The following is a 23,584-nucleotide window of genomic DNA, read 5'->3' on the forward strand; positions in this document are numbered from 1 at the left end:
GAGGCCCAGTCAAAAACTGCAATAAAACTGTGGCTCTGTGTCGCTGAAATTACTCTTCTGCACTGTCATTATATTTTCACATGAAGACAAAGAGTCTAAAATATCACGTAGCCTTACACATAACAGATTGTAGTGTATCTGTATTTGTGTCCGTGTACGCATACTCGTGTGTGGATTGACAATATTCATGTGTTTTCTTCAACATACTCTCCCATCGCTTGAACTCACAAGAATGGCATCAGAGGTCACCAACGCACGTTGCACACTGACCATTTAAGAGCAAGGCCACTCTGGAAAAACAAACTCAATTCAGCGATTTGTTTATAGAATGAAGAATGAAGTCAGATCAGAATTGCCTTTGGAAGCCAACACGTAATCACAGCTTAAGTAGCTTCTGAAATCAGAGTTTTCCTTGGGAACATAGATTTGTCAGGGAATAAAGTGGTATGGCATTTATGTTGTGCTTTTCTAGTCTTACTGACCACTGCGCACTTCACGCATTTTACCTTTTGGACATATTCATATTCTAGGCATGTGAAGCACTTTATCTATCTTACATTTACACCTATGATCAATTTAGAATCACCGATTTGGCCTGACATGCATTTCTTTGGACTGGTCATTGAAGGAAAGCAGTGGAAACTGATGCAGGCCCAAAGACTAAAAGATTCAACCCCAGGATCTTCTTGCGGTGAGGCAATAGCGCTACAACAGAAGATGATCTTTCATGAGTCTCCTGGGTCTACCTAATAATGACAATATCTGTCTGTCAGTGATTACTGGGTTATGTTGCACAAGTGATGCACAATGACGGCATCCAAAACACTCCAAAGAATGAGTCAGTTATCAATTTCATATTTACTGCTCTTGCTCAATTTGTAATAACACGAGCACACCTAGAACTAAAACACAATATCACAGTTCCCTTTGGTACCTTGAAGTCAATAATACCGCTGGCTGTAGCGTTCCTCAGCACCAACCTGCATCATGAATCAAAGTGATTTAGTGGCTGCAACTGCAAAGTCCTTCACTCAGTTCTAAATGAATTATTAGGAAGTGAAACCATCTGGCCAATGGGAAACAGATGGATGTAATGATGTAATGAGTGCAATAATCATCGGGCTAAAATGGTCGTTAATGGTGAAATTGGTGGTGCACGAAAAAAAATACCCCAAACTGGAAATCAACACTAAAAAAGTGTAATTTTTTCATGTAAATGGAAAGCATCAACAGTCTAGACTAGAGAGATTAGACTTTTAAGTTCTTCGAGACATTTAAACTTTGAAATCAACATTCCCTTAGAAGAAAATAAGAAAAATATCCAACAACTAAGAACTTATATTTTAGAAAAAAAGCTGTAAAATAAAGGTCTTGATGCAGCGGCCAGAGTTTCTTGTATAAAACAAAATCTTTTCATTTAGTATTCTAGGCTTTAACCAGTAAGGGTGCAAATGAAAATGTAGCAGTGAAGACTTTGAGAAGTAGACAGTAACAACAGCTGGATGATTTTTTTAACCTCCGTCTTTTGTGAACGAATTAAAATCTTATTTTTAAAGTAATCTCACTATTTTAATGACTGTACTGAACTGGGCTCCTGCACTGGACTACCAATAACAAAGCTATGGAAATTTTGAGAGCCCACAGCTAGATGTTCGCTGTGGTTTAATACAGGTGTGCACGCATTCCTAAAAGCTTTTGTTTTGTTTCTATATCCAGCAGACTTTCGAAATGTGAACTTTTTGTGGACAAAATGACATGCAGGAAGATGTTTTTCCACGTTCCTAAAAAGCTCCTCCTACTACTCTCCCATATTTTTTATCATCTTGTTGTGCATCAGTGTTGAATCCCCACTGTGGGCTGTCATAACATGCTGTGCCTGCCCTCTACCAGTTCTGTTTATCATCTCTATTTTTCCCCGTCCCACGCTGTTTGACATGCATATTTCTTGATCCCACAAGTGACATTATTAATCCAGAGTGCAGTTGTCCACTCCTCCACAGCATGCATTGACCTCACAGTCAAGCGCAGCGCTGCCACAGCATCATGTCTTTGCAGCGTCGCCTTGACACGAAATCGTTTTGGCTCACATGCAATCCTTCCTGGATCCACTGAGACACACACAACTTCCCACAATTAGTCTAATCCGCTCCTATCTCATTTCCTGTTAGCGTTTTTCTAGCTGCGGAAAGGCAAAGACGACTAGCAAAGATGTTTTTGGACGTCCCCTCTTTAAATTTCTCTTATACATTCCCTTTAGTTTTGATTTTTATTGGGGGTTTACTGGGAATCTAGAAAGAAACAAACACTGTAAATATGTCATTTTGCAAAAACACCTCAAGGAATAATCACTCATTTAAAAATCAAATCATCCCACTATGTGTTCTTGTCATTGTTATTTAGTGCAGCAAGGGTCCCTGCGCACACACACACACACACACACACACACACACACACACACACACACACACACACACACACACACACACACACACACACGCTATTTCTCATAAAAATGTGCCAACTCAAAATTCATCACAGCCTGTTTTGATCAGCTTCCTATTGGTTGCCAGTAAATGTTTTGGTCCCAGGCCAAGTGAATTTCCCCAGCATAAGAAATATTGATTATTACCACGTTTAAAAGTTGTTCCCTCTGGTGTCGTGTTGCAATTTGAGTCTTCTGTGAACACAACACAGTGACCTAGCAAGGGTTAACGCAGGCACCACTGTGTTCCCTCCTTCTGACGTTGAGTGAGCGCTCACACATACTTACACACACTTTCTCCACTGAGGCCGGCAGAGAGACGGAGAGAGAGCGAGCCAGCTGTCGTCCTCTCAGCGCTGGCTCTTTCCTCCCTCTCGCTGACTCCCGTGTTCTCCACTGGCCTCATCACCACATGGGACTCCAGACCTGGCCACCAATCGAACTACAACTTTTCCCTATGGCGTGCCTTGACGTGGAGACCCCTTCCATCTGCAGGGGTAAATTCAAATCAGGTACTGCTTCTTTCTTTCTTTTTTTTCTAACCAGAAAGCTTTGTTGTAATGTAATGTTAATCCCCTGCCTTCGGAAGCAGAGGGGGGGATTGTTGTGATGGACACACAGCCATAACAGGAAATGACAGTAAAAGATCATGATCGTGACTCAAGTGGAGCATCACTTCTTTTGAATTCTGATGAATTTGTTTAAGTAGAAAGTAATTACCCATCGCTTTAAATTACCTGTGTTCAAACTGGCACTCTGTAGGATCACTATTATAAGGTATTACCTCACAGAAGCATGACTTCACTCTTGTAATGCGCATACACAATGAAGTTACTTCAACTGAAGTGCAGTAGTTGGATATGCTGCTAATCAGGATTCTGATCATTATTTGCATGTTTTTATCTTCCTGGTTTGCATTCATCACCAGGACATTCCTCTAAGCAAGTGGCCTCTGCCAGTAAAACACAAAATACCTGTCTTGTTAGTGATTTATAGGCTTTGTTTGGCAATGTGAGAAAAAAAAACTTTTGCAAATACCAAAAGTTTATAGGGCATCCAACATAGCGTGTTTTGCATGCTACGTTTTAATACTGTGAGCAGAGAATCACACTCAAATGAAAACAGTGTATTATACTGGATTTATGCAAAAGAAGTATATATATAAGTTTTTCCACTAGAACTATTCTTGCTGCTTTTACAAAAATCATTATTCATTACCTGACTAAGTATATCTCTTTCTTCATAGATTCAGATCACTTTGCCAGGACAGAGTAATAATCTGACACTAATCTGACCAAATCCTAACAAAGTAAATGCTGGGGAAAGAGTATGTTTGTGTGGGATGATGCTGATACCGATATTAGGAGTTAGTCTGAGACTTTAATGTGTCTGTCTTTAAAAAAAAATCACAATCTTTGCAGGTTTGGCATTTAGCCAAAATGTGTTTCCTTGAATTTTACTCCTTTGCTAAAAAAAAAAAAAAAATACAACAAGCTTGACAGGAAGCAGAAGTTTGTGCTTCTGCTTCACTTCACATCATATTTTCGCCTGTGTATTTATACACTTTAAAACTCAAACAACTGGCTTCCACACAGTCATTCTGCTTTTTTCACTGTCATTGGATGAAACCTTAAAAAAACTTTTGCCATTTAAAATGTGGGATAATGTTATTAAAAGGCTTTTCTTTCCCATATAAAGCGAGAAACCTGGTTGCCCTGACACCTAATCGTGGCAGAAAGGAAGCAATATTTTTTTACTTTCTTATTATTAATATGATTCTGGCTTTTTTCACTGAGGCAAAATAATACAAAAATTAAAAAATAATGTAAAATTGAGATACTGAGATAGTCTTGCTGATGAATTCTCTGCATTGCTAAACGTAGGATGTACGTGTTTTATTATCGATAAGTTTGCAGGTATTTTTTTTCCAAGGATTGAAGTCAGCCTTTAAGTTTCTAGGCTCCACACAAAGGCATGGAAGGAAAATCAAAATGACATTTTTGATAGACTAATTTTATTTCAATATTCATGATGCATTCCATCATAAATGCCTCAAATGCTGTTAAAGTGGGACTCTGTTTGGAGAATTCTGTATTTATAACTGCAAAATCAACATAAGCCAGCATGAGTCTCTTTCTAAACTAAATTCAGCTTTGGCCACACCAGTTTTTATTTGTATTGTTTCAGAGGTCTGATGGGAGACCTCCATGGATGATTTGCTGAGAACAACATTACATCAGTAGACAAGGATTTGAGCCGAGCCCCCTCTCTATGTTTCTCCAAAACCTCTGTTTACGCTTTGCTGGTGAGCAGGAGAGCGGAGCCAGTTTGCATCACGGAGAAGGTTAGCCAGGGTTCAGGTTGAACCAAAGATGACACCGAGTGATGAGGAGGACCCGGCATGAGTTGTAACCCCATACTACCATACCTCAAATTAAAAATTGCATTCTCTGTCAGAGCTAGGAGGCACTTTTTGATATTATTCATATGTTGTAGTATGCACTCTTCTCTTGCTTGTGGCATTTTCTACAATCTTCCGTTATGATCCATCTCTGGCTGACCATAAACCCCTCTGGCCTGTGTTTGTAATAGGAAACACAGCAGGCAGAGCAGGCACACTGTGTTCTCTGTCCTGCAGTGGATGGGCTGCTATGAGAGTGGCCTCGGCCTTCCACCCTTTGCCTCGGTTCTTGTCACTCCGCGTTCCCTTGCCCACCAGTAGAAGCCCATGAACATCCCCTCGTCTCTGCGTACGAATGCAGAGCCCACCCCCTTAACTACCCCCAAATTTCATGGTTCCCAGGCCTTGTTCTCACAGCTGCCCAGTTTATTTTTGCTAGCGTGAGTCACAGAGGCCCGTTCAGAAGCAGTGCCTTTCCCAGGAGAGTTGAGCAGGTCTGCCTTGTATTTGTGTGTGTTTGTGTATGAGTGGGAGCTGCCCCCCACCCCCCAAAAATGCCCCTGAGTAGATCGAGCTAAAGTTAACTTCACTTTACTACGAGGGTGACAATAAAGGCCTCACGTACCTCACCACCGCCACTTCATTCGTTCCCATCACCCATCGCCTTCTGTTCAGACTTTTTTTTTTTTTTGCCTGCACTGAATTTCGGCGTTCTACTGAAATAACATGTCCACGCTCACGTGTTTATAAATGTTTAAACAACGTCTTACTACAGTTTATATTTTTGGGGAAATAAAACCGAAGATCATCCAAGTGCTATATGCAGAGCTCGCATGCAAGACTCAACAATTTCTGTTGGAAGATAGTCATGTCTTTGATGTTCCACAGTAACATGACTGGTCACTTCTTATCCATCCAAAGCAAGATTAGTTTTTAAAAACAATTTATTAAACAGACACAAGTTACTTGGCTCTCAGTGGTGTCATGACCAGCTCAAGTTTTCCTCATTATTGTAACTGCAGGTCTGACATTAATCCCTCTTTTATCTGTTTGTGTTCTTCTCTGTAGTTACTTTATTTCCTCAGCGCATTTGCAACCCACACAGAGATATTGCCTCTCACTGGGAAGGCTGTCAGCCAATCACACTGTTTGCGTGTTGTAAAATGTGTGGTACTCCTCACAACCCCTGAGCTAAAACCATACAGGAAGAGTACAGAATGTCTGTGGTGGTGAACGGGGTTTACAGTTGAGCCCTTCGGGCAGCGTATTGATTGAGAAATAATAAGTGCCTTGTTTTATTTGAAGTCTTGCAGGTTTCGCAGTTCAAAGCCAGAAGGGATGGTTGTTAGGTGACTCAGTCAAACTGGTTCTGAATGGTAAAAGTTTAACCCTGACCTCTGTGTCTCCGCTTTCTCATAGTCCTGCAGCTCTGTCTGCAGCAGAGGAGAACTCGGGAGCAACTTGTGGACCAAGGCATCATGCCGCGTGAGTATTTTTACTACATAAGACAACAGTGAACATCACCAACAGTGTTAATAAGAAATAAAAAATTTATAGCTAGCAAAATATTCTGTTTTTATTTCTCCCAAATTAACAGGCTCTATTAGCAAATAGCTGGTGAACATAGGGGATCATGAAGCAACTCAAAATACAGAATTTATTGTGGTATTTTTTTGTGCTTTTATTTGATAATTTAATAAATCAAATCTAGTGGGAGCTGCAAGAGTAGAGCCTACCCAATCAGGATAGTTTTTTCTGAGCATGCACATCTGGAAGGAGACCCAGGGGTAGGTTTTGAATGTACTGGAGAGATAATATAGCTCAGCTTACCTTAGGAAAGTGTCCTACAAAATGTTGCTGGGTAGAAGGACATCCAGTATACACTGCTTATCATGAATCCTCTGTAATGATTGGATAAGTGGAAGAAACTAGACTGAGGGATGGATGGATGGATTTAAATGGAGCCCATTAGTGTGAAATAATGAGTTTCTTTAACTACAAGTAATTTGAGCCAAACGCTCAGGCTTCAGACTGTTTTCAGGACGTTTCTATTCTTGACTGTGTGTGATGTCAAAGAGATGGAATATCCCTTGACAGGCATACAAGTGTGAGTACAGAAATTCCGGCTGAACCTGCTGATCAAACCTCAAATTTACCAGGGGCAGCCAATCAGAAGAAAGTTGGTATGAATTGAGGGTGGCACTGAAGAGAGAGGAGCTAAAACGACTTGTTTGAGACAGTGGAAGAACTGAGGAGCTGCACCAAAGCCTAATACAGGATCAATGAGGATTATTTTGACTTATAAATCATGCAAAGCCACTTTAGTAGAGTCCAAGAATCGAGAATATGGATTTCAGAGTTAATATAATAGATCCTCTTTGTACATCAAACTGCTTTATTTTATAAGGGCTGTTTTATAGAATTATGTCAGAGGCTGAAATCGCTTCACTGTGCTTGAAAACCTGGTGAAAATGGTTGGAATATATAACAGATAAATGACACACTGGTGTCAAAGCTGGAGTGGCTTTCTCCGCTTTAATACCATCCACATCCATCCTTTGATCCAGCAGAGGTGGAGCTGACTCGGTCCCTGTTTTACCTCCCTCCAGCAAGCCTTTTGTTTAGGAGTACAGTCAATAAAAGATGAGCTGAAACTGTGACAGAATCCCACTGAGAGCTGGAAAGACAGAAAGGGAAAAAGATGGACATCTTCCTCTTTATCTAGTTCTGTCATGAAAAGCCCCCTGTAGTCAAGTTTTCAGGTCCTCTCTGGCTCCACGCGGCCTCATGAGTCAGCGGCTGGGCCTTCAGTGGAGGTCAGACGCCCCCCCATCTCCTCTGCGGCCTGGCCAAGCGTAGCCTGCACACAAGCCTCCCAGGCCATTCTCCATAGCAATCTGCCTCTCCTACACTTAGAGGCTTATGATAGGTATGCAGTGAGGTTTTGGTCATGAGGAATGTTTGCTTTGCTCCTCTGACACACTCCTCAGAGCACCCCCCAGGCAGAGTGTCCTTAAACCAAACAATGTTCGTCATAGCAGAGGTGACTCGCCGGTGAGCCAGACCTCGTCTGAAGCTCAACAAGTTTACTCGGTCAGATCAGAAATTAGGACGGAATAATCGTTGTTTGAGTCAGCTAAACTGACACTTCCTGTCAGACACCCGCCCACGAGCTGCTGATTATTAATGACACGCCATTGCATGCCAAAAAGGAGACAAAATAATAAACAATGACATGAAACTGGACGACCCTAGAGTGTGAAAATAGTTTTTTGGCATATTTGGGAATAAAGATGCATTTTATCTCCCTTCTTTTCTTCTTTATATCTGCTTACACTGTTTGTAACAAATGTGTATTTGTAGTTTAGATTTTTTTTACATATGTGTTGTCCATAATTTTAAACACTTTATGTCGGCATACAGTACGTTATTGGTACTTTTGAGAAAACTGCTTGATAACTTTAAAAGACTTTTTAATGAGGGCCATTATGAAAAGTATATGTTTTAGAAATACTGAGATTTCCTGTGGTATTATACTTATGCTGTTACACCGTCATTTCTGTTGTTGTGGAGTACAATCTTATCACTAAGAGGCTTGCTACATAAACATACTTTGTCATGATATCAAAGGCAGACAAAGGGGAAACTATTTGGGATTAGAAAGAAAGAATGCAAAAAGACGTCAGTCTTAAAATCAAAGGAACATTCGTGTCTGTGAAATTAGCCTGTATTAAACAAGAAAATGTATTGATTTCTTATGGATTTCTCTTCTCGTAGCCCTAAAAGCACCTGCTGCCTTCCATGAGCAGATTCGCAGCCTGGAGAGAGCCAGGGTAAGCCAGCAATGAATGCACTCTAGCCTGCAGATGATCACAATCCTGTACCCAGAGTATTTTCTTATTTTTTTTCTTTTCTTAAACAGACTGGGACCTTCCTGAAGCACAAACTCTGCAGCCGACCCGGACGTTCTGAGCTGGTCCGCATGCACATCCTACAAGGTAATCATCCGGGGGTGTTTTCTTACTGGGCAAGAGTGTTGAGATAAGAGAGATGATTACCTTTGTGTTTAACAAAGCTATAACCACACGCATGGCTTTTGTGAGGTCTGGCTCAGTCTGCTGTGAGGCAGTATGATAAAGCAGTTTGAGAGACTGACTGATACTGGCCAGATCACAGATGAACATCCTCTTTGTGTTTATCAGAGACACATGCAGAGCCCTCCCTGCAGGCCACACAAATGAAGCTGAAGAGGGCCAGACTGACTGATGATCTCAATGAGAAGATCGCCCAGAGGCCCGGACCCATGGAGCTGGTGGAGAAGAACATCCTGCCTGTGGAGGTTAATAATGGTAGAGCCTCATTGTTATTATTATATCTGTTCACCACTTACAGTGAGTGCAGCGAAGGTAATTCAAACCAGCTGTGCAGCACATCTGGTGGATTTTTATCTATTTTTAATGATGTATTATCTTTGTTTGGGAAGCAAAGGCCTGCTGTGAGAAAGGTCTCCCCGTTTAATTACAGCAGTAAAACTGTGATAATGCTAATACTGATAAGCTGGCCCTCACTGAAAAAACTGTAGCTTGTTTTTTATGACATTTACGTCAAAATATCTCAGCAGGGCAGTCTCAGCTTACATCTCTAAACTATAGTCAGAGATTTTTGCTCTATTTGCATTATTTTTATTTATCCTTGAAATAAATAATATCCAGTGCTTGCTTATTTTTTGATCCTGTGCCACAGGTGGTAGCAAGGTGGATCGTGCGAAGACACCTGACACTTCGGACGTGTACAACTTTGATGAGGACAGCAGCGATGCCTTTTCACCGCAACGTCCTGCAAGCCAACACTCTCCCAGCTCTACATCGGCCTCGCCGCGGGAGTCTGAAGAAGCCACTCTTATGTTAAAAACGACCATACAGGTACAACAACACCAGTATCAGACGACCAAAAACCTAGGTTACTTAAGTTGCTACATACAGCACATCAGCTGTGTTTTAGTAGTTTTCCATGCTCATTTTTCAAGTGTTTATCAGCCTATTTTGGGTCATATTTTCTTCCTTTTCATAGGTGGCATGATAGTTAGCAGGTGTTTCAGCTTTGCTGTTCTTACTGAGGGGCTCATGTGATTTTGCTCTCTCTTTACTTTTCTTAGCACTCCCCGCCACCCAGCTCACAGTCTGCATCAGATTTAAACAACCCTATGCCCACCGGTGAGCAACAAAGCAACCCACAATCAACTCAACCTCAACCTGTCACCACTGTCGTCACCTGTGTTACACCGGGGCCAGTTCTTGTGAAGGTGACTTTTCTCTTAGTCATTTTAATGTGATCTTACAGCTAAAGTTAGATTAGTGATGCTTTTTAAAATCCTCTGAGGTCTTAAATCATCATCATCATATGTAACCGTAACCAATAACACTATCATATAAAAACATGAGATTTTTGGCTGTGGGAAAATAGTTTCCAAAGTCTTGGCAATCTGACCTTCAAAATAACTATCTGTATTTCCCCTAAAAACCCAATCTTCTTTATTTTTCTAAAAAATAATAATAATAATAAGTTTATGGTTACTTATCATTGTTGTCGTGTAGTTTATACGCAGCTGTTGCAGTGTTGACCTCTGGCTCTGTTTTCCTGACTTATTTTCTTCATCTGTGTGTTTGATTTATTTTGTCTGCTTCCTTTGAAAATGTGACGAGAGACACAATGTCAGAGTCTGTTATTTCTCATGCTAAAAGTTACATCAGTTTTGGCTCAGACAAAAAAAATTCAGCATTTAGCTGGAGTTGAGCGCAGGTCAAAGAGCAAGGGTTAAAGTTATTTCACCCATCCAGAGGTTTAAATCTGTGCCACAGTTTGTCTATTTTTAGGGTCAAATGACAGGCCGGCCCTCCTCATCGTGGCTAAGCTGTGAATCAAAGAACGGGAGTGAAGCTATAACTTATCCATTTATCATAATGCAGTTATCCTCAGAGTATAAGCTAAACTCTCCCTCCCTTTGAACATAATAAGGGAGTGAGTTTGACAAACTGGAAAGTGAGTGCTTGTTTAACCCGGCCCGAGTTTCTGATTTCATTGCTAGAACCTGCTGCTCTTGTGCCAAGCCATTTTCATGAGTACTACATCCTGTAATTGCAGGTGGTAAAACAATAAGTGTAACATTTCCACTACCCGTTTCCTCATCCTGCTGTTCTCATCGAGTGTCAGAGCAATGTTAATGTTAAAGTTATAAAAGTACCGTATCAGTTCCAACTCTTACAGTGTTGGTACTGGCAGTGCAAACTGTCTTCCCTGATAAAGTTAACTGGACTGGCCTGAGATCAGTCATGAGGAAAGAATATCCTCCACATGGTCCTCTCTGGTCTTATGTACCCCTTTTTTGTGTGTGTTGTGCTCTGCAGCAAAGCTTGGCTAAGCCTCCTGCTGAAAAAAGCCGCAGCAAAAAGAGCAAAGAGCCCAAACCACGAGTGAAGAAGTTGAAGTACCATCAGTATATTCCCCCGGACCAGAAACAAGAGCTTAATGACGTGCCAATGGACTCTGCTTACGCCCGCCTCCTGCAGCAACAGCAGCAGTTCTTGCAGCTCCAGATCCTAAACCAGCAGAAGCAGCAACAGCAGCAGTACAATTACCAGGCCTCCAAGCTCAAGTATGGCTCCATTAAGCTTTACTTCATCGCAGTCAGGATTTTTCTTATCCTCATTACAATTACTTCAACGTTGATTTTCAAATCCTCAGTCAGACGTACGCACCTTGTTATGTAAAATGTAATAACTGTTATCACGGTTTAATCACAGCTGCTTTTTGTCTCAATTACTCTGCATTTCCTGCTCGCAGCTTCCTACACAGAAGGTGCTCATTATGAAAAATGGATTAAAGAAAAAATCCCTCTCTCATCTGCACTCCCTTTTCTTGACATCTTATTACAGCAGACCAACAACTGAGGTACAAACCAGCTGTTCTAACATTGCTTTTAGTGGAAACGCTGCGTCTGCCCCTTTGCAGCTCCACCACATGAACCGCAAGCCGGATCACTTACCAGCTAATCTGGACGAGATGAAGGTGACGCACTGCAGCCTGCGCAGCCTGATTGTATCATGCATATATGATTGCTGCAGAGGTGAACGAGCTGAGTGTTGTGCAGCTGTTTTACAAGTCTTTTATCTTTGCAGGTAGCTGAGCTGAAAATGGAATTAAAACTCAGATCTTTGCCTGTTTCTGGGACCAAGACTGAGCTGATTGAGAGGCTAAAGCTGTATCAGGAGAACTCTAGCATCCAGACTGCTGCTCCCATCGATGCAGCAATCTCACAGTCAGAAACTCCTAAATTAACCCCACCAGTGTCCCCTATTGCTTCTAGAGTCTCTAATCTGGGCATAGAAGATAATAGTACAGCAGACAGTCCAACAAAACTGCTTTCAGATGCTCCAGCCCATCATGCTCCCTGCATGAGCTCCCCACAGAGTGCGCCACATGAGGAGTGTCCCATGGACACAAAATCCCACGAGCAGGACTCTGAAAAGGACAAACGGCTACATGAAAAGGAGCGTCAGATTAAGGAACTAATGAGGAAGCTGGAGCAGGAGCAGAGGCTGGTGGAGGAACTGAAGATGCAATTGGAGGTGGAGAAAAGGAGTCAACAGGGAGACTCTCCATCTCAGCTCAGTCCTCTGCTTCCTGTGCAGGTCAAAGAGGAACGCATGACTCCGTCAAACTGCACTGCATCCTGCAGCTCTCCTGGTCTGCCAGTACTGGTCAAACAGGAAGAGCCTGCAGATCAGAGCCACGTAGCCAGTCAAAATCAATTCATTCTCGGTCACCAGACCATCACACAGTCTGAATCCCGTCAGCCTGCGCAGGCCGGAGCTCAGATCCTACTGCCCGCATCCCTTCCTGCCTCAGCAGCCACTATCCAGCTCCCCACCAAAGGCATTGCATTACACACAGGCCTTATCCAGGCTTCTGGATCGGTGCCACAGAAAACAGAGGCCTCAGCAGCAATACATCAGCAATGCAGTACTCAAACCCAGCCACTGGCAAAGGTAAGAAAAAAAGCTACGCTGCTTCTACAGACTGCCTCAGCCTGTCTCCCCATTCATCACCACTATCAGCTGTGACTTTGTGCTCACTTTAGTCTCCTTGTAGGAACTGGAAACGTATCAATGCGTATGTATGCGCGCCTGAAATCATAAATCCAGTATTGTGCTGTGTAAACACAAGATAACATCATAAATGTTCTGCCATGTTTTTCATGGCACTGCATAATATATCACGTAACTAATTTAACAGTCAGTTAAGCGCTACCATGGCTAATGCGCCTTCCTTCATGCTACGGTAATAACAGGCCTCTGCGGAGTGGTGGCATCTTTCACTCCGCACATCAAAAGAAAGCCTGTGGAAACATGGGTTACTGGAGCAGGTGCTGAGTGAGAGCTGACCATCGTGCCCTCATCGCTCCCAGTCATTCCTCTGCTCTGAGTCCGACATGCAGGCAGAATTAGTAACAGAACCCGCTGCTTAACTCAACCGCAGCTCTCATGGTTTACCCTGCAAACAGTGCCGTCATAGGTAGATGAAACATTGTCATCCTCCGGCTGGAGAGGGGCTGAAGAAATTTAATTTAAGATGTCTTTGCGTAAAAGTGAATGATCCACAGTGGGTTTTCTTTCAGGTTTCCACAGTTCTCATGCAGCTGCACTGCTACTTTAACCAAACTCCCTGAGAGAAAGTATGTTTGATTGCACTGATGCCTCCGTGCTGACCTCTTCAATTCTCTGTGCAGACGTGGAGGATTAATACCGTGGCACAGAACTTTCTCAATACATTCCCAGTGAGTGGATGCACTGCAGGAGCTTCTTCAGGCCAGGCTCTTCCCAAAGGACCTACAAATAAGGTGGAGATTATCCTTATGTTCCTTCTGCTTATGTTTAATTTTTCTGTAAAGCATGCAAGAATTAATGTTATGTAGTTAGTATTTTTGTATTTGATGTTGTTTATTTCCTGTTTATTAGCCTCCCTGTTCCAGCCAGTCTCCAAACAGTTTGATCTTGCAGCATCCAAAATTCACGAACCACGTGTCAAAGTGTAAAGACCCACCGCGCTATGAGGATGCCGTTAAACAGAAACACAGCATGTTAACAGCTGTTCAGGCAAGAATCTGATACATAAATATAGCATCTCACTTGTGTCATTCAGACATGTAACGGTTTCTCTTCTCTGCAGGGTCCCACTGCGGCCAGCCAGGAGATGGATGACCTGTTTGACGTGTTGCTGGAGAGTGGTGGTGAGAATACTGGGTGTGATTTGATTATTGTGATACCTTTATGAGGTTTTAAATCTCATCATGTCCTTCTCTTCTTCTTTTTTTCAGAGATCTCCCCCTATATTACACAGGATCCTCCCAACCTGGATAAGCTTCTTGTGGTGACAGCTAGTGTAACCACCCTTCCCATCAACACAGCTTTATCCCGCCCTCCACCCTTAGTCCAGGTAGCAAAGCCGCCTGCGTGCGTGACCTCCGACTCCCGGCTGGAAACCCTCCTGGAGGGCGCACTGCTCCCTGACACAGAACCACAAAAACTGAAGCTGATGGATGAGTTACATGCACCTGGGGACACCATGGAAGTGGATTTTAATGACAACATGTCCACCTCTGCTCTCAACATGGACAACATGGATTGGCTGGATCTCACTCTGTCTGTGCCAGCAGAGGAGGGTCACTCTTTGGATGTGTCGGTGCCAGTAGGCGTCTTCTCGTCTGACTTCCTGGACTCTAGTGAACTGCACTTGAACTGGGACTGAGTGCTGTCAAGGCGATCGTTTTTCATTGTGAGAGAAGACTGCTTTTGTTTCCATGAGACAATAAGAGCTGTTTGGATGCTTCAGCAGCCCCGTTCTGCTTTCCAGAGAGATAAATCAGCTCTGTAATAATCTCATCGTGCAACATCACTTTAGAAGTTGCTGAACTGCTTCCTTTGAGGTCTCTAAATCCTCTGGTTGTATCGGGAGACAGATAAAGTTAGAGTGGTACTGGCAGTTTGAGCTGAAAGTGGAAGTAAGCTTTTAAGATTTCCATCTCAAGACACGCCGCTGATTTGTTATCAGTCTCATTTAATGTTATTGATTCCTCTTAGTCCTCTGATCTCAGTGAATGTAGAGCTTTACAGTCAGCGTGGTGTGAGCAGAAAGAGCAGGAAAATGTCCCAAATCCTGGCCACAGTGCTAACGGCCAAACAGCGAATGTAGCTGAGGGCTGCTGTGTAGTTTACTCCACCCTGTCTTGGAATGATTATCACTATCAAAACAGATTGTAAACACACAACCGCTGCACGATCCTTGTGTGTATGTGAATTGTGAAGTATAAATCAGATGTTTAATTTGAGCTGGGAGTGTGAATATGATGAAATTAGAAAAGGGGCCACAACAAGCAGCCCAGCTGCTCTGACTAAACCAAGGCCAGTATTTATTACCAAAAAAAAACCATGTTTTCCTCTCTTGCACTTTGCAAAACAGATCAAAGAGTGAAGACAAGTCTGTTATGTATCTCACCGTGCATCTGTACACACTGTCAAACATACGCGAGACAAATGCGAGCTTAAAAAAGGGAGCGAGACAGAGAAAGAGAGAGCCAGACTCTTCACTTACAGCGATGGGCGATGGACTGATTCCTAAAGGCTGAAGATGTTTGAATAATTTATTTTCATTTTTCAGTAAATAGACATCTGCGCAGCTCACAAACACACAACACCAGAGAAAAATAACAGAAGTATGATCCAGCGCTTGTTTTTGCTGCAGCATCATTTCAAAATCAAATAACCATCAGACGTTACAAGTCAGGTTGTAGTTCAGTGACATCTACTGGCCACATCTGATTTGAATCAGCTTCATACAAACAAATGGAAGACGTGCTATCCTTTTGGTTTCTGTTGTTAATAGTGACACAAACCATTATATCTTGGCAGTACAGTTTGTGTGTAATAACTGTGTCATATTGTTAAATTATTGACCACTTACTGGCAGTTTCTAAGCCACCCAAATATGGAAATAGTTGTTATGAAAATGATGCAAATTTCTATTATTTTTTTTTATTTCTTTTCCCCATCTCCTCCTTTGTGCCTCATTTGACCACCCAAGTGTCTCTCCTTAAAAAGGGGTTATGTGCTGGAATGACAAATGTTTAGTCTTTACTACACTAGCATACAAAAACCTTGCATTTGTATGATTTACACATGATGTATTTATGTTGGCTTTTTATACAAATATTAACAGTCGTTTTGTAAATACAGAGATTCTTTGGGATTTCAGTGTCTGGCTATGAGCTTCAGCACTTGCCCTTTACTGCTTGCCATTAAAAATTTACAAGGAAAGTCTGTAATTTTGAAGTTTTATTGTATTTAAAAAAGATTTGAAAATAACTAGCATGTTTAAAGTACCAAAGTATTAATGAAATATACATTTTGTTACACAGACATGCCTGAAAAATGCATTATAATACAGGGAGTGCAGAATTATTAGGCAAATGAGTATTTTGTCCACATAATCCTCTTCATGCATGTTGTCTTACTCCAAGCTGTATAGGCTCAAAAGCCTACTACCAATTAAGCATATTAGGTGATGTGCATCTCTGTAATGAGAAGGGGTGTGGTCTAATGACATCAACACCCTATATCAGGTGTGCATAATTATTAGGCAACGTCCTTTCCTTTGGCAAAATGGGTCAAAAGAAGGACTTGACAGGCTCAGAAAAGTCAAAAATAGTGAGATATCTTGCAGAGGGATGCAGCAGTCTCAAAATTGCAAAGCTTCTGAAGCGTGATCATCGAACAATCAAGCGTTTCATTCAAAATAGTCAACAGGGTCGCAAGAAGCGTGTGGAAAAACCAAGGCGCAAAATAACTGCCCATGAACTGAGAAAAGTCAAGCGTGCAGCTGCAAAGATGCCACTTGCCACCAGTTTGGCCATATTTCAGAGCTGCAACATCACTGGAGTGCCCAAAAGCACAAGGTGTGCAATACTCAGAGACATGGCCAAGGTAAGAAAGGCTGAAAGACGACCACCACTGAACAAGACACACAAGCTGCTACGTCAAGACTGGGCCAAGAAATATCTCAAGACTGATTTTTCTAAGGTTTTATGGACTGATGAAATGAGAGTGAGTCTTGATGGGCCAGATGGATGGGCCCGTGGCTGGATTGGTAAAGGGCAGAGCGTCTGACTCAGACGCCAGCAAGGTGGAGGTGGAGTACTGGTTTGGGCTGGTATCATCAAAGATGAGCTTGTGGGGCCTTTTCGGGTTGAGGATGGAGTCAAGCTCAACTCCCAGTCCTACTGCCAGTTTCTGGAAGACACCTTCTTCAAGCAGTGGTGCAGGAAGAAGTCTGCATCCTTCAAGAAAAACATGATTTTCATGCAGGACAATGCTCCATCACACGCGTCCAAGTACTCCACAGCGTGGCTGGCAAGAAAGGGTATAAAAGGAGAAAAACTAATGACATGGCCTCCTTGTTCACCTGATCTGAACCCCATTGAGAACCTGTGGTCCATCATCAAATGTGAGATTTACAAGGAGGGAAAACAGTACACCTCTCTGAACAGTGTCTGGGAGGCTGTGGTTGCTGCTGCACGCAATGTTGATGGTGAACAGATCAAAACACTGACAGAATCCATGGATGGCAGGCTTTTGAGTGTCCTTGCAAAGAAAGGTGGCTATATTGGTCGCTGATTTGTTTTTGTTTTGTTTTTGAATGTCAGAAATGTATATTTGTGAATGTGGAGATGTTATATTGGTTTCACTGGTAAAAATAAATAATTGAAATGGGTATGTATTTGTTTTTTGTTAAGTTGCCTAATAATTATGCACAGTAATAGTCACCTGCACACACAGATATCCCCCTAAAATAGCTAAAACTAAAAACAAACTAAAAACTACTTCCAAAAACATTCAGCTTTGATATTTTTTTGGGTTCATTGAGAACATGGTTGTTGTTCAATAATAAAATTATTCCTCAAAAATACAACTTGCCTAATAATTCTGCACTCCCTGTATGCATATGCATAAAGGCAGAAACCACCTGTCTCGTCTGACAGGCTTCTAAAAAGTAATAGCAGCTATAGTTTGAGATTACAAACATCACCGGTCATGCACTGATGTTCAGTGCATTGTGCAGGAGACCCTTTGCAGCTGTGTTGTTATCATCACTAGGTGGATATCCAGCATCTTCTCCATCTTTCCCTATCTGCTTTCATCTCAGAGCTTTTTAATAGTTTTGATTAATGTTCGACACTTAGGACATCTGTGGTTGGTGGACTTGAACCTATCCATGCAAAAGGGGATGAGGCAGCAACCAGCCACACAGCTGCGAAAGAAGAAACAAGAAGACACTTAAGTGACAACTAGCCTGGAAGCTGTGTAACGGTGACAATAACACTGGCTAGACAAACAGAAACAGACCAAATCTTTCAATGGTAAATCTGGAGGAGACTTTCATACCCTACTAAAGCTGTCATGATGCACACCAGCCATGTCACACTGCTGACAGAGGAGAACGTCTCTGTCGTGATGAACTGCCGACACTCTGGGCACTGTGTCCTGCACGGAGCTGCCGGGAGCTTGTCCAGCTCCAGAACCACTTCAGGGGCTGTGAAGGGAAGCAATGCATGACTGATGATTTATTTTATAAAAACAAAACATCCGTCTCTCTCGTTTTAAACTTGGACAAACTGTTAAATAGTTTTCCACAAAAAAGAAAGAAAAACACACATGAAGGTACAAAAATCAGTAGCATGAAGTCGTATTTGATCTGCAGCTAAGGGAAAATGCACTCAAGAAGGCCCGATCCAAGCACAAGTATCTGCATGCAGTCCTCACCACGAGTGTGGTTTTCATTCAACTTTTCATTCTTTTATGTTTTACAGGACAAATTTCCAAAAGTAGCTCACCTGGGATAGTAGGCGGAGCCACAACATAGACAATATTAGAGCCAGGAGGAGGAGAAGGAGGAGCAGCAGAATCTATATTCTCTTTGTCTGTGAAACTGACCACTAACAAAGAAGAACAAATGTGGTTAGCTGCGTAAAGTGTGCTAGATTTGCCATAGCAAACTGGGACTCACCTTTCTTGTGCTGTTTGTTTTTGGCGGCATTGAGCATGTTGTCGTAATTTTTCTGGAGCTCGGACTGTTTTTCATTCAGTTCCTTCAGTTTCTCATCGATGCTCTCAATCTCCTTCTGAGTAGAGACTGCTTCCTCTGATTATAAAAACAAAACAGTAACCGTACAGAGATTATACATATAGCGCAACTTGCTTTTATTCCTCATGGAAAATATAAAAGACTGCAAACAGCCATTACTGTCACAGAAGTTGCTTGAGTGCTCACCTGTTTGTCCAAACTCAGCTCGATTCCTCAACTCTTGAAATATGCACATAATGTTTTTCCTCTCCTTCAGTTGTACCCTTTTGAGTGAGAGATGTTTCATCTCAGTGGCTATCTCTTTTAGTTCGCTGTCCAAATCCATGGCAACTGCTGGAAGGACAGAAGCAGAAGAGAAAGCGTGATCTTATTTAATTGCAGACATTGTTTTTGGACCGGTTAAGCATATAAAATGTTACTGTGAATCAAAGATTTACAAATGTGCTTCTTTTCTAAACCCCACATTCTAAATGAGATGATTGCATAAGAGAGTGCATGCATTTATCTTTGTCTTTAAGTTGTAAGAGGCAGAAAATAGTAGAAATCCAACTCCCTGTTTATTCCTACCGCTTTCTTTTTCACATAAAGTTGTTAAAATGACAATGATTGTGTAATTTTATTTTATGGAACTCAGATTCCATGATTATCCTAATCATTTTTCATATTGTATTTGTGGTAGTTGTTTTTACGTTTGGTTTAAAAATACAGAATAATTGTTCTCAATTATGCCAAAAACATGTTACCTACAGCATCTTTAAGATGGCTCAGAGACTTGGAAGGCTCTTCTAGCATCTTATAGCTTCTAGCATTAGGTAAACCTGATCAACTGCGAAACACAAATATCTAACCAGCCAATCGTGCGAACGCAACTCAATATGTTTAGGCATTTGTGCAAGACAAACTGCTGAAGTTCAACCTGATAGTCAGACGGGAAAGAAAGATGAACGTGACGTGCTTGTTGGTGCCAGACGGGCTAGTCTGAGTATTTTAGAATCTTTTGATCTGCTGGGATTTTTCCCAAACAAACATCCTTAGCGTTTTCAGAGAATGGTCCAAAAAAAGGAAAATATCTTACTTATGTCATCAATAGAAATGCCCTGATGATGGTAGAGATCAGAGTAGAATAGCTAGATTACTTTGAACTGACTGGAAGGCAACAGTAACTCAAATAGCTACTCAAAACATATCAACATATCAAACCTTTAAACAGATACCAGGTGCCACTCCCATCAGCTAGGAACAGGAAGCATGTTGTGGAGGATATTCTCTTGATGCTCTTTGTGCCCCGTAGTTTAAATGACACAGTACACTTGAATATTGTTGCTGACCTTTTATGACCCGTCTTCTGATTGTTGCTTCCATCAGGGTAACACACCATGTCACAAAACTCAAATCACCTTAAACTAATATCTTGAACATGAAGTTTTCTGCACTAAAATGATCTCCACAGCCACCTGTGCTTAATCCAGCACAGCACCTTTGGGATATTGTGGATCAGGAGGTTCACATCATAACAAATCTGAAGCAGCTTTGTGATGCTATCATGTAAACATAGACCAGAATTTTGGGGAATGTTTCCAGCACCTTGTTGAATCTATACCACGAAGAATCGAGGCAGTTCTGAACCCAAAAGGGGTCCAAAAAGTGATTGCCAGTATTTAAGCTGTTGTAAATAGCTCGTTGGCTTATAATCTGTCACACATATCTCTCATGAATGATATTTAGTCATTTTGAAGCAGAAAGAACATTTCCATCACAACGTAAAGACTGCAATCAGTTTTTTGGCAAAGTGACTTTTAACAGTTCTATAAAGATATTTTAACTGGCAAAAAAGACTGGACTGATTATAATGTGACTGATTATAATGAACACAGCGTAGGTACAACAGTGCAGGGTCACGAGAATACTTGCAAAACAAATAAATTTTATATAAATCCCCTCCATGAATTTACCAGTATAACTATGGATATTAGACAAAATGCACATACAAACATCAGCAATCACTTTTTGGCACAATTCCCAGGACCGAACGTTATTATAGTTAACTGACATGTAACTAAAAACTAAAACCAGATTTTAAAAATCGTAGTTAACTACAATGAAAGTCAAAACAAGACTTTTGGAATAAAGAATTTTGTGAACTTAGAAAACTACATACAATAAAATAAAACCATTAGTTTTAGTGTTTGCTAGTTTACTTTAAATAAATAAAAACTGTGGACTATAATGTGCTGGTGATGAAGTTCATATTCTTTTAATTCATTCCAACCATATTTATTTACATATATGATTTGCTTATCTTGTTCCCCCTTCAAATATTTAGCACGAGATCAGCAACAAACATGCAAGTTTCAGGCTTAACAAAACAGGTGCACCGTGTTTTGGCTTTAACAGAACACTCTGGAATTTACTTCCTCTTACCAAAACGTTTTTAAAACTATGTATGTATTGGACTAAATATTGTTAGTTTTTTTCTAATTCTGCAAATACCCCTTGTAACTATTTTACAAATAAACTATAGAAATAAAGTTTATTACTACTGATATGAAATAAAAAAGATGCAGGACATGAGTTCATCCAGCATGTAGTCAAATATGCTGCTTTCTCTGAATCAGATAACTTGGTCACAATCATTAAAAGAAACATGGCTTCTCAGGTCTGACTGGATGCTTAGAAAACAAGCAAAAGATCTATAAAACAGAAAGAGACACGGACGCTGATGATTGCGTGTAATCGTCTGATCAATCGTATATAAAACAAGTTCAAATAAGTATCCAACTGCACTGATGCTCCGCTGTAACATTTATCTAACATCTCAACTTATAACCTCATAAAAATCTGTTTCACCATTATTTAATGGAAGATATCTGCTTTACCTTTTTCTGTTCCTGCCGTATCGTGTATATCCTGTAACACTGGTACTGGTTCAACAACAGCAAACTGTTCTCAGGGAATATTCAAATCATCAGGTTATGGTTATAACCTTATATGCAAGCCTAGGAAAACAGCTATGTTATTGCACAGGTATGCAAAAGTCTCTAGACCCCATCTTTTTATCTTTTGCTAAGAATATGGGGATTTACACACGTGCACAAACACAGTTTGCAATGTAAAAACTATTCTGTACAATTTTAACAAGCTTGAAAGCCAATAGTTGGTTGGCCTCTTTATTCTTCAACACATTCTGAACTCTCTTATGCAAGCTTTTCAGGAATAGTTCTCCAGGATTTTAAAGGACATTTAAAGCTCTGATCACACACTGCTTCAGTAATGTTGAGGTGTGGGCTCTAGGGAGGCCAGTCCATAGCTGACAATGTGCCAGTGTGTTTTTATTTTTAATGCACCGGCAGGAAAAGCATACCATGCTGAAAAATGAAGCCATTGCCAATCAGTTGCTTTCCTCTTGGTATTGAATGGTAGGTCAAAGTTTGGTGGTAAGTTTGGGGCGATCGTGGCTCAAGAGTTGGGAGTTCGCCTTGTAATAGGAAGGTTGCCAGTTCAAGCTTGGACAGTCTCGGTCGTTGTCTCCTTGGGCAAGACACTTCACCCGTTGGCTACTGGTGGTGGTCAGAGGGCCCGGAGGCGCCAGTGTCCGGCAGCCTCGCCTCTGTCAGTGCGCCCTAGGGTGGCTGTGGCTACAATGTAGCTTGCCATCACCAGTGTGTGAGTCCTTAGGGACTAGCAAAGCACTATACAAGTACAGGCCATTTATTTTTCTGCATTCTTTATTCCATCCGTTTTGACAGGATTCCCAACAACACTCGATTAAATGGAGCCCAAAATATAACCCTGCTTTATAGATGTTTGTAGAGACTCACTCTTCTACTCCTCTCTTGACCTCCTCTGTACACACTTAAGATGGTTTGAACCAAAACTTTCAAATATGCATTCATCACTCTATAAAAGCACTGTTTCCACTGACTTTAAGTAGAATTCTTGTGGAAATTTGCATACCTCAGCCTTTTCTCCTGGTCCCCCTTCCTCAAGAATGACTCTTCGACAGCCACCCTGCTTCAGCAACCATATTATGGACCGACTGAAGGGCCAAATGTATCTCTCAGGTCCTGAGTCAGGTCTTTGCTGGATTTGTATTTGCATTTTTTTTTTCAGATTATGTTTACCTGCTGCATTTCTTCTTTTGGCCTCCACTAATGTTTTTTAAGGACATGCTGCACACCACGGTGAGATATGCAAAGGTTTTGGCTAGTAGCTCTTTGGAAATCACCTTCATTCACAAAATACTATTTATGCCTGTGAAACTTATCTGACCATTCTGCAGACTCTAAATAAGAAAGTGGAACATATCATGTGTTTTGTGACAGGTTGCCAGTAACAAAGTGCTTAAATATCACATTCAAGTGGTTCTTTGCTTGGATGTCTGAAGTGTGTAGATACAACGCTGGTTCATACTTTGGGTTAGGTGTCTTGTTTGTGCTTGAATGCTTCATAGCTCAAAGGTACAAGGACTGGAATGAAAGTAAGTAAGAAAGCATCCAGTGTCCAAAGGC

General features: G+C 41.4%; 2 protein-coding genes across 2 annotated transcripts; one reads left to right on the plus strand and one right to left on the minus strand.

Moving 5' to 3' along the window:
* The first annotated feature begins 2,785 nt into the window (after positions 1-2,785).
* Positions 2,786-16,474, plus strand: mrtfbb (myocardin related transcription factor Bb). The gene is made up of 14 exons (XM_080905947.1): positions 2,786-2,994; positions 6,303-6,368; positions 8,661-8,716; positions 8,806-8,881; positions 9,086-9,232; positions 9,627-9,805; positions 10,039-10,185; positions 11,288-11,535; positions 11,816-11,948; positions 12,059-12,928; positions 13,669-13,779; positions 13,898-14,035; positions 14,109-14,169; positions 14,257-16,474. Exons 1-14 carry the CDS (start codon positions 2,895-2,897, stop codon positions 14,685-14,687), a joined length of 2,763 nt encoding a protein of 920 aa, XP_080762073.1. The 5' UTR covers positions 2,786-2,894; the 3' UTR covers positions 14,688-16,474.
* A 396-nt stretch (positions 16,475-16,870) lies between these two features.
* On the minus strand, positions 16,871-23,562 carry LOC308411899 (uncharacterized protein). The gene is made up of 5 exons (XM_080905948.1): positions 19,263-23,562; positions 18,999-19,133; positions 18,826-18,927; positions 18,377-18,524; positions 16,871-18,242 (listed from the first exon to the last, which is right to left on the minus strand). The coding sequence occupies exons 1-5, from the start codon at positions 19,399-19,401 to the stop codon at positions 18,134-18,136; spliced, it is 633 nt and encodes a 210-aa protein (XP_080762074.1). The 5' UTR covers positions 19,402-23,562; the 3' UTR covers positions 16,871-18,133.
* Between the last annotated feature and the right edge of the window lie 22 nt (positions 23,563-23,584).

This window comes from Rhamphochromis sp. 'chilingali' (genome assembly GCF_963969265.1).
Source record: "Rhamphochromis sp. 'chilingali' genome assembly, chromosome: 15".
In the NCBI taxonomy this organism is placed as follows: Eukaryota; Metazoa; Chordata; class Actinopteri; order Cichliformes; family Cichlidae; genus Rhamphochromis; species Rhamphochromis sp. 'chilingali'.

What these genes read in the sequence shown, in the direction of transcription:
- mrtfbb (XM_080905947.1), top strand. Translation starts at nt 2,895, where the DNA reads ATGGGACTCCAGACCTGGCCACCAATCGAACTACAACTTTTCCCTATG. An exon ending in CAGGGGTAAATTCAAATCAG is followed by an intron (nt 2,995 to 6,302) that starts GTACTGCTTCTT and finishes GCTTTCTCATAG; the next exon opens with TCCTGCAGCTCTGTCTGCAG. An exon ending in GGACCAAGGCATCATGCCGC is followed by an intron (nt 6,369 to 8,660) that starts GTGAGTATTTTT and finishes CTCTTCTCGTAG; the next exon opens with CCCTAAAAGCACCTGCTGCC.
- LOC308411899 (XM_080905948.1), bottom strand. Translation starts at nt 19,401, where the DNA reads ATGGATTTGGACAGCGAACTAAAAGAGATAGCCACTGAGATGAAACAT. An exon ending in AAACAAACAGCACAAGAAAG is followed by an intron (nt 18,928 to 18,998) that starts GTGAGTCCCAGT and finishes CTTCTTTGTTAG; the next exon opens with TGGTCAGTTTCACAGACAAA. An exon ending in GGCTCCGCCTACTATCCCAG is followed by an intron (nt 18,525 to 18,825) that starts GTGAGCTACTTT and finishes TTCCCTTCACAG; the next exon opens with CCCCTGAAGTGGTTCTGGAG.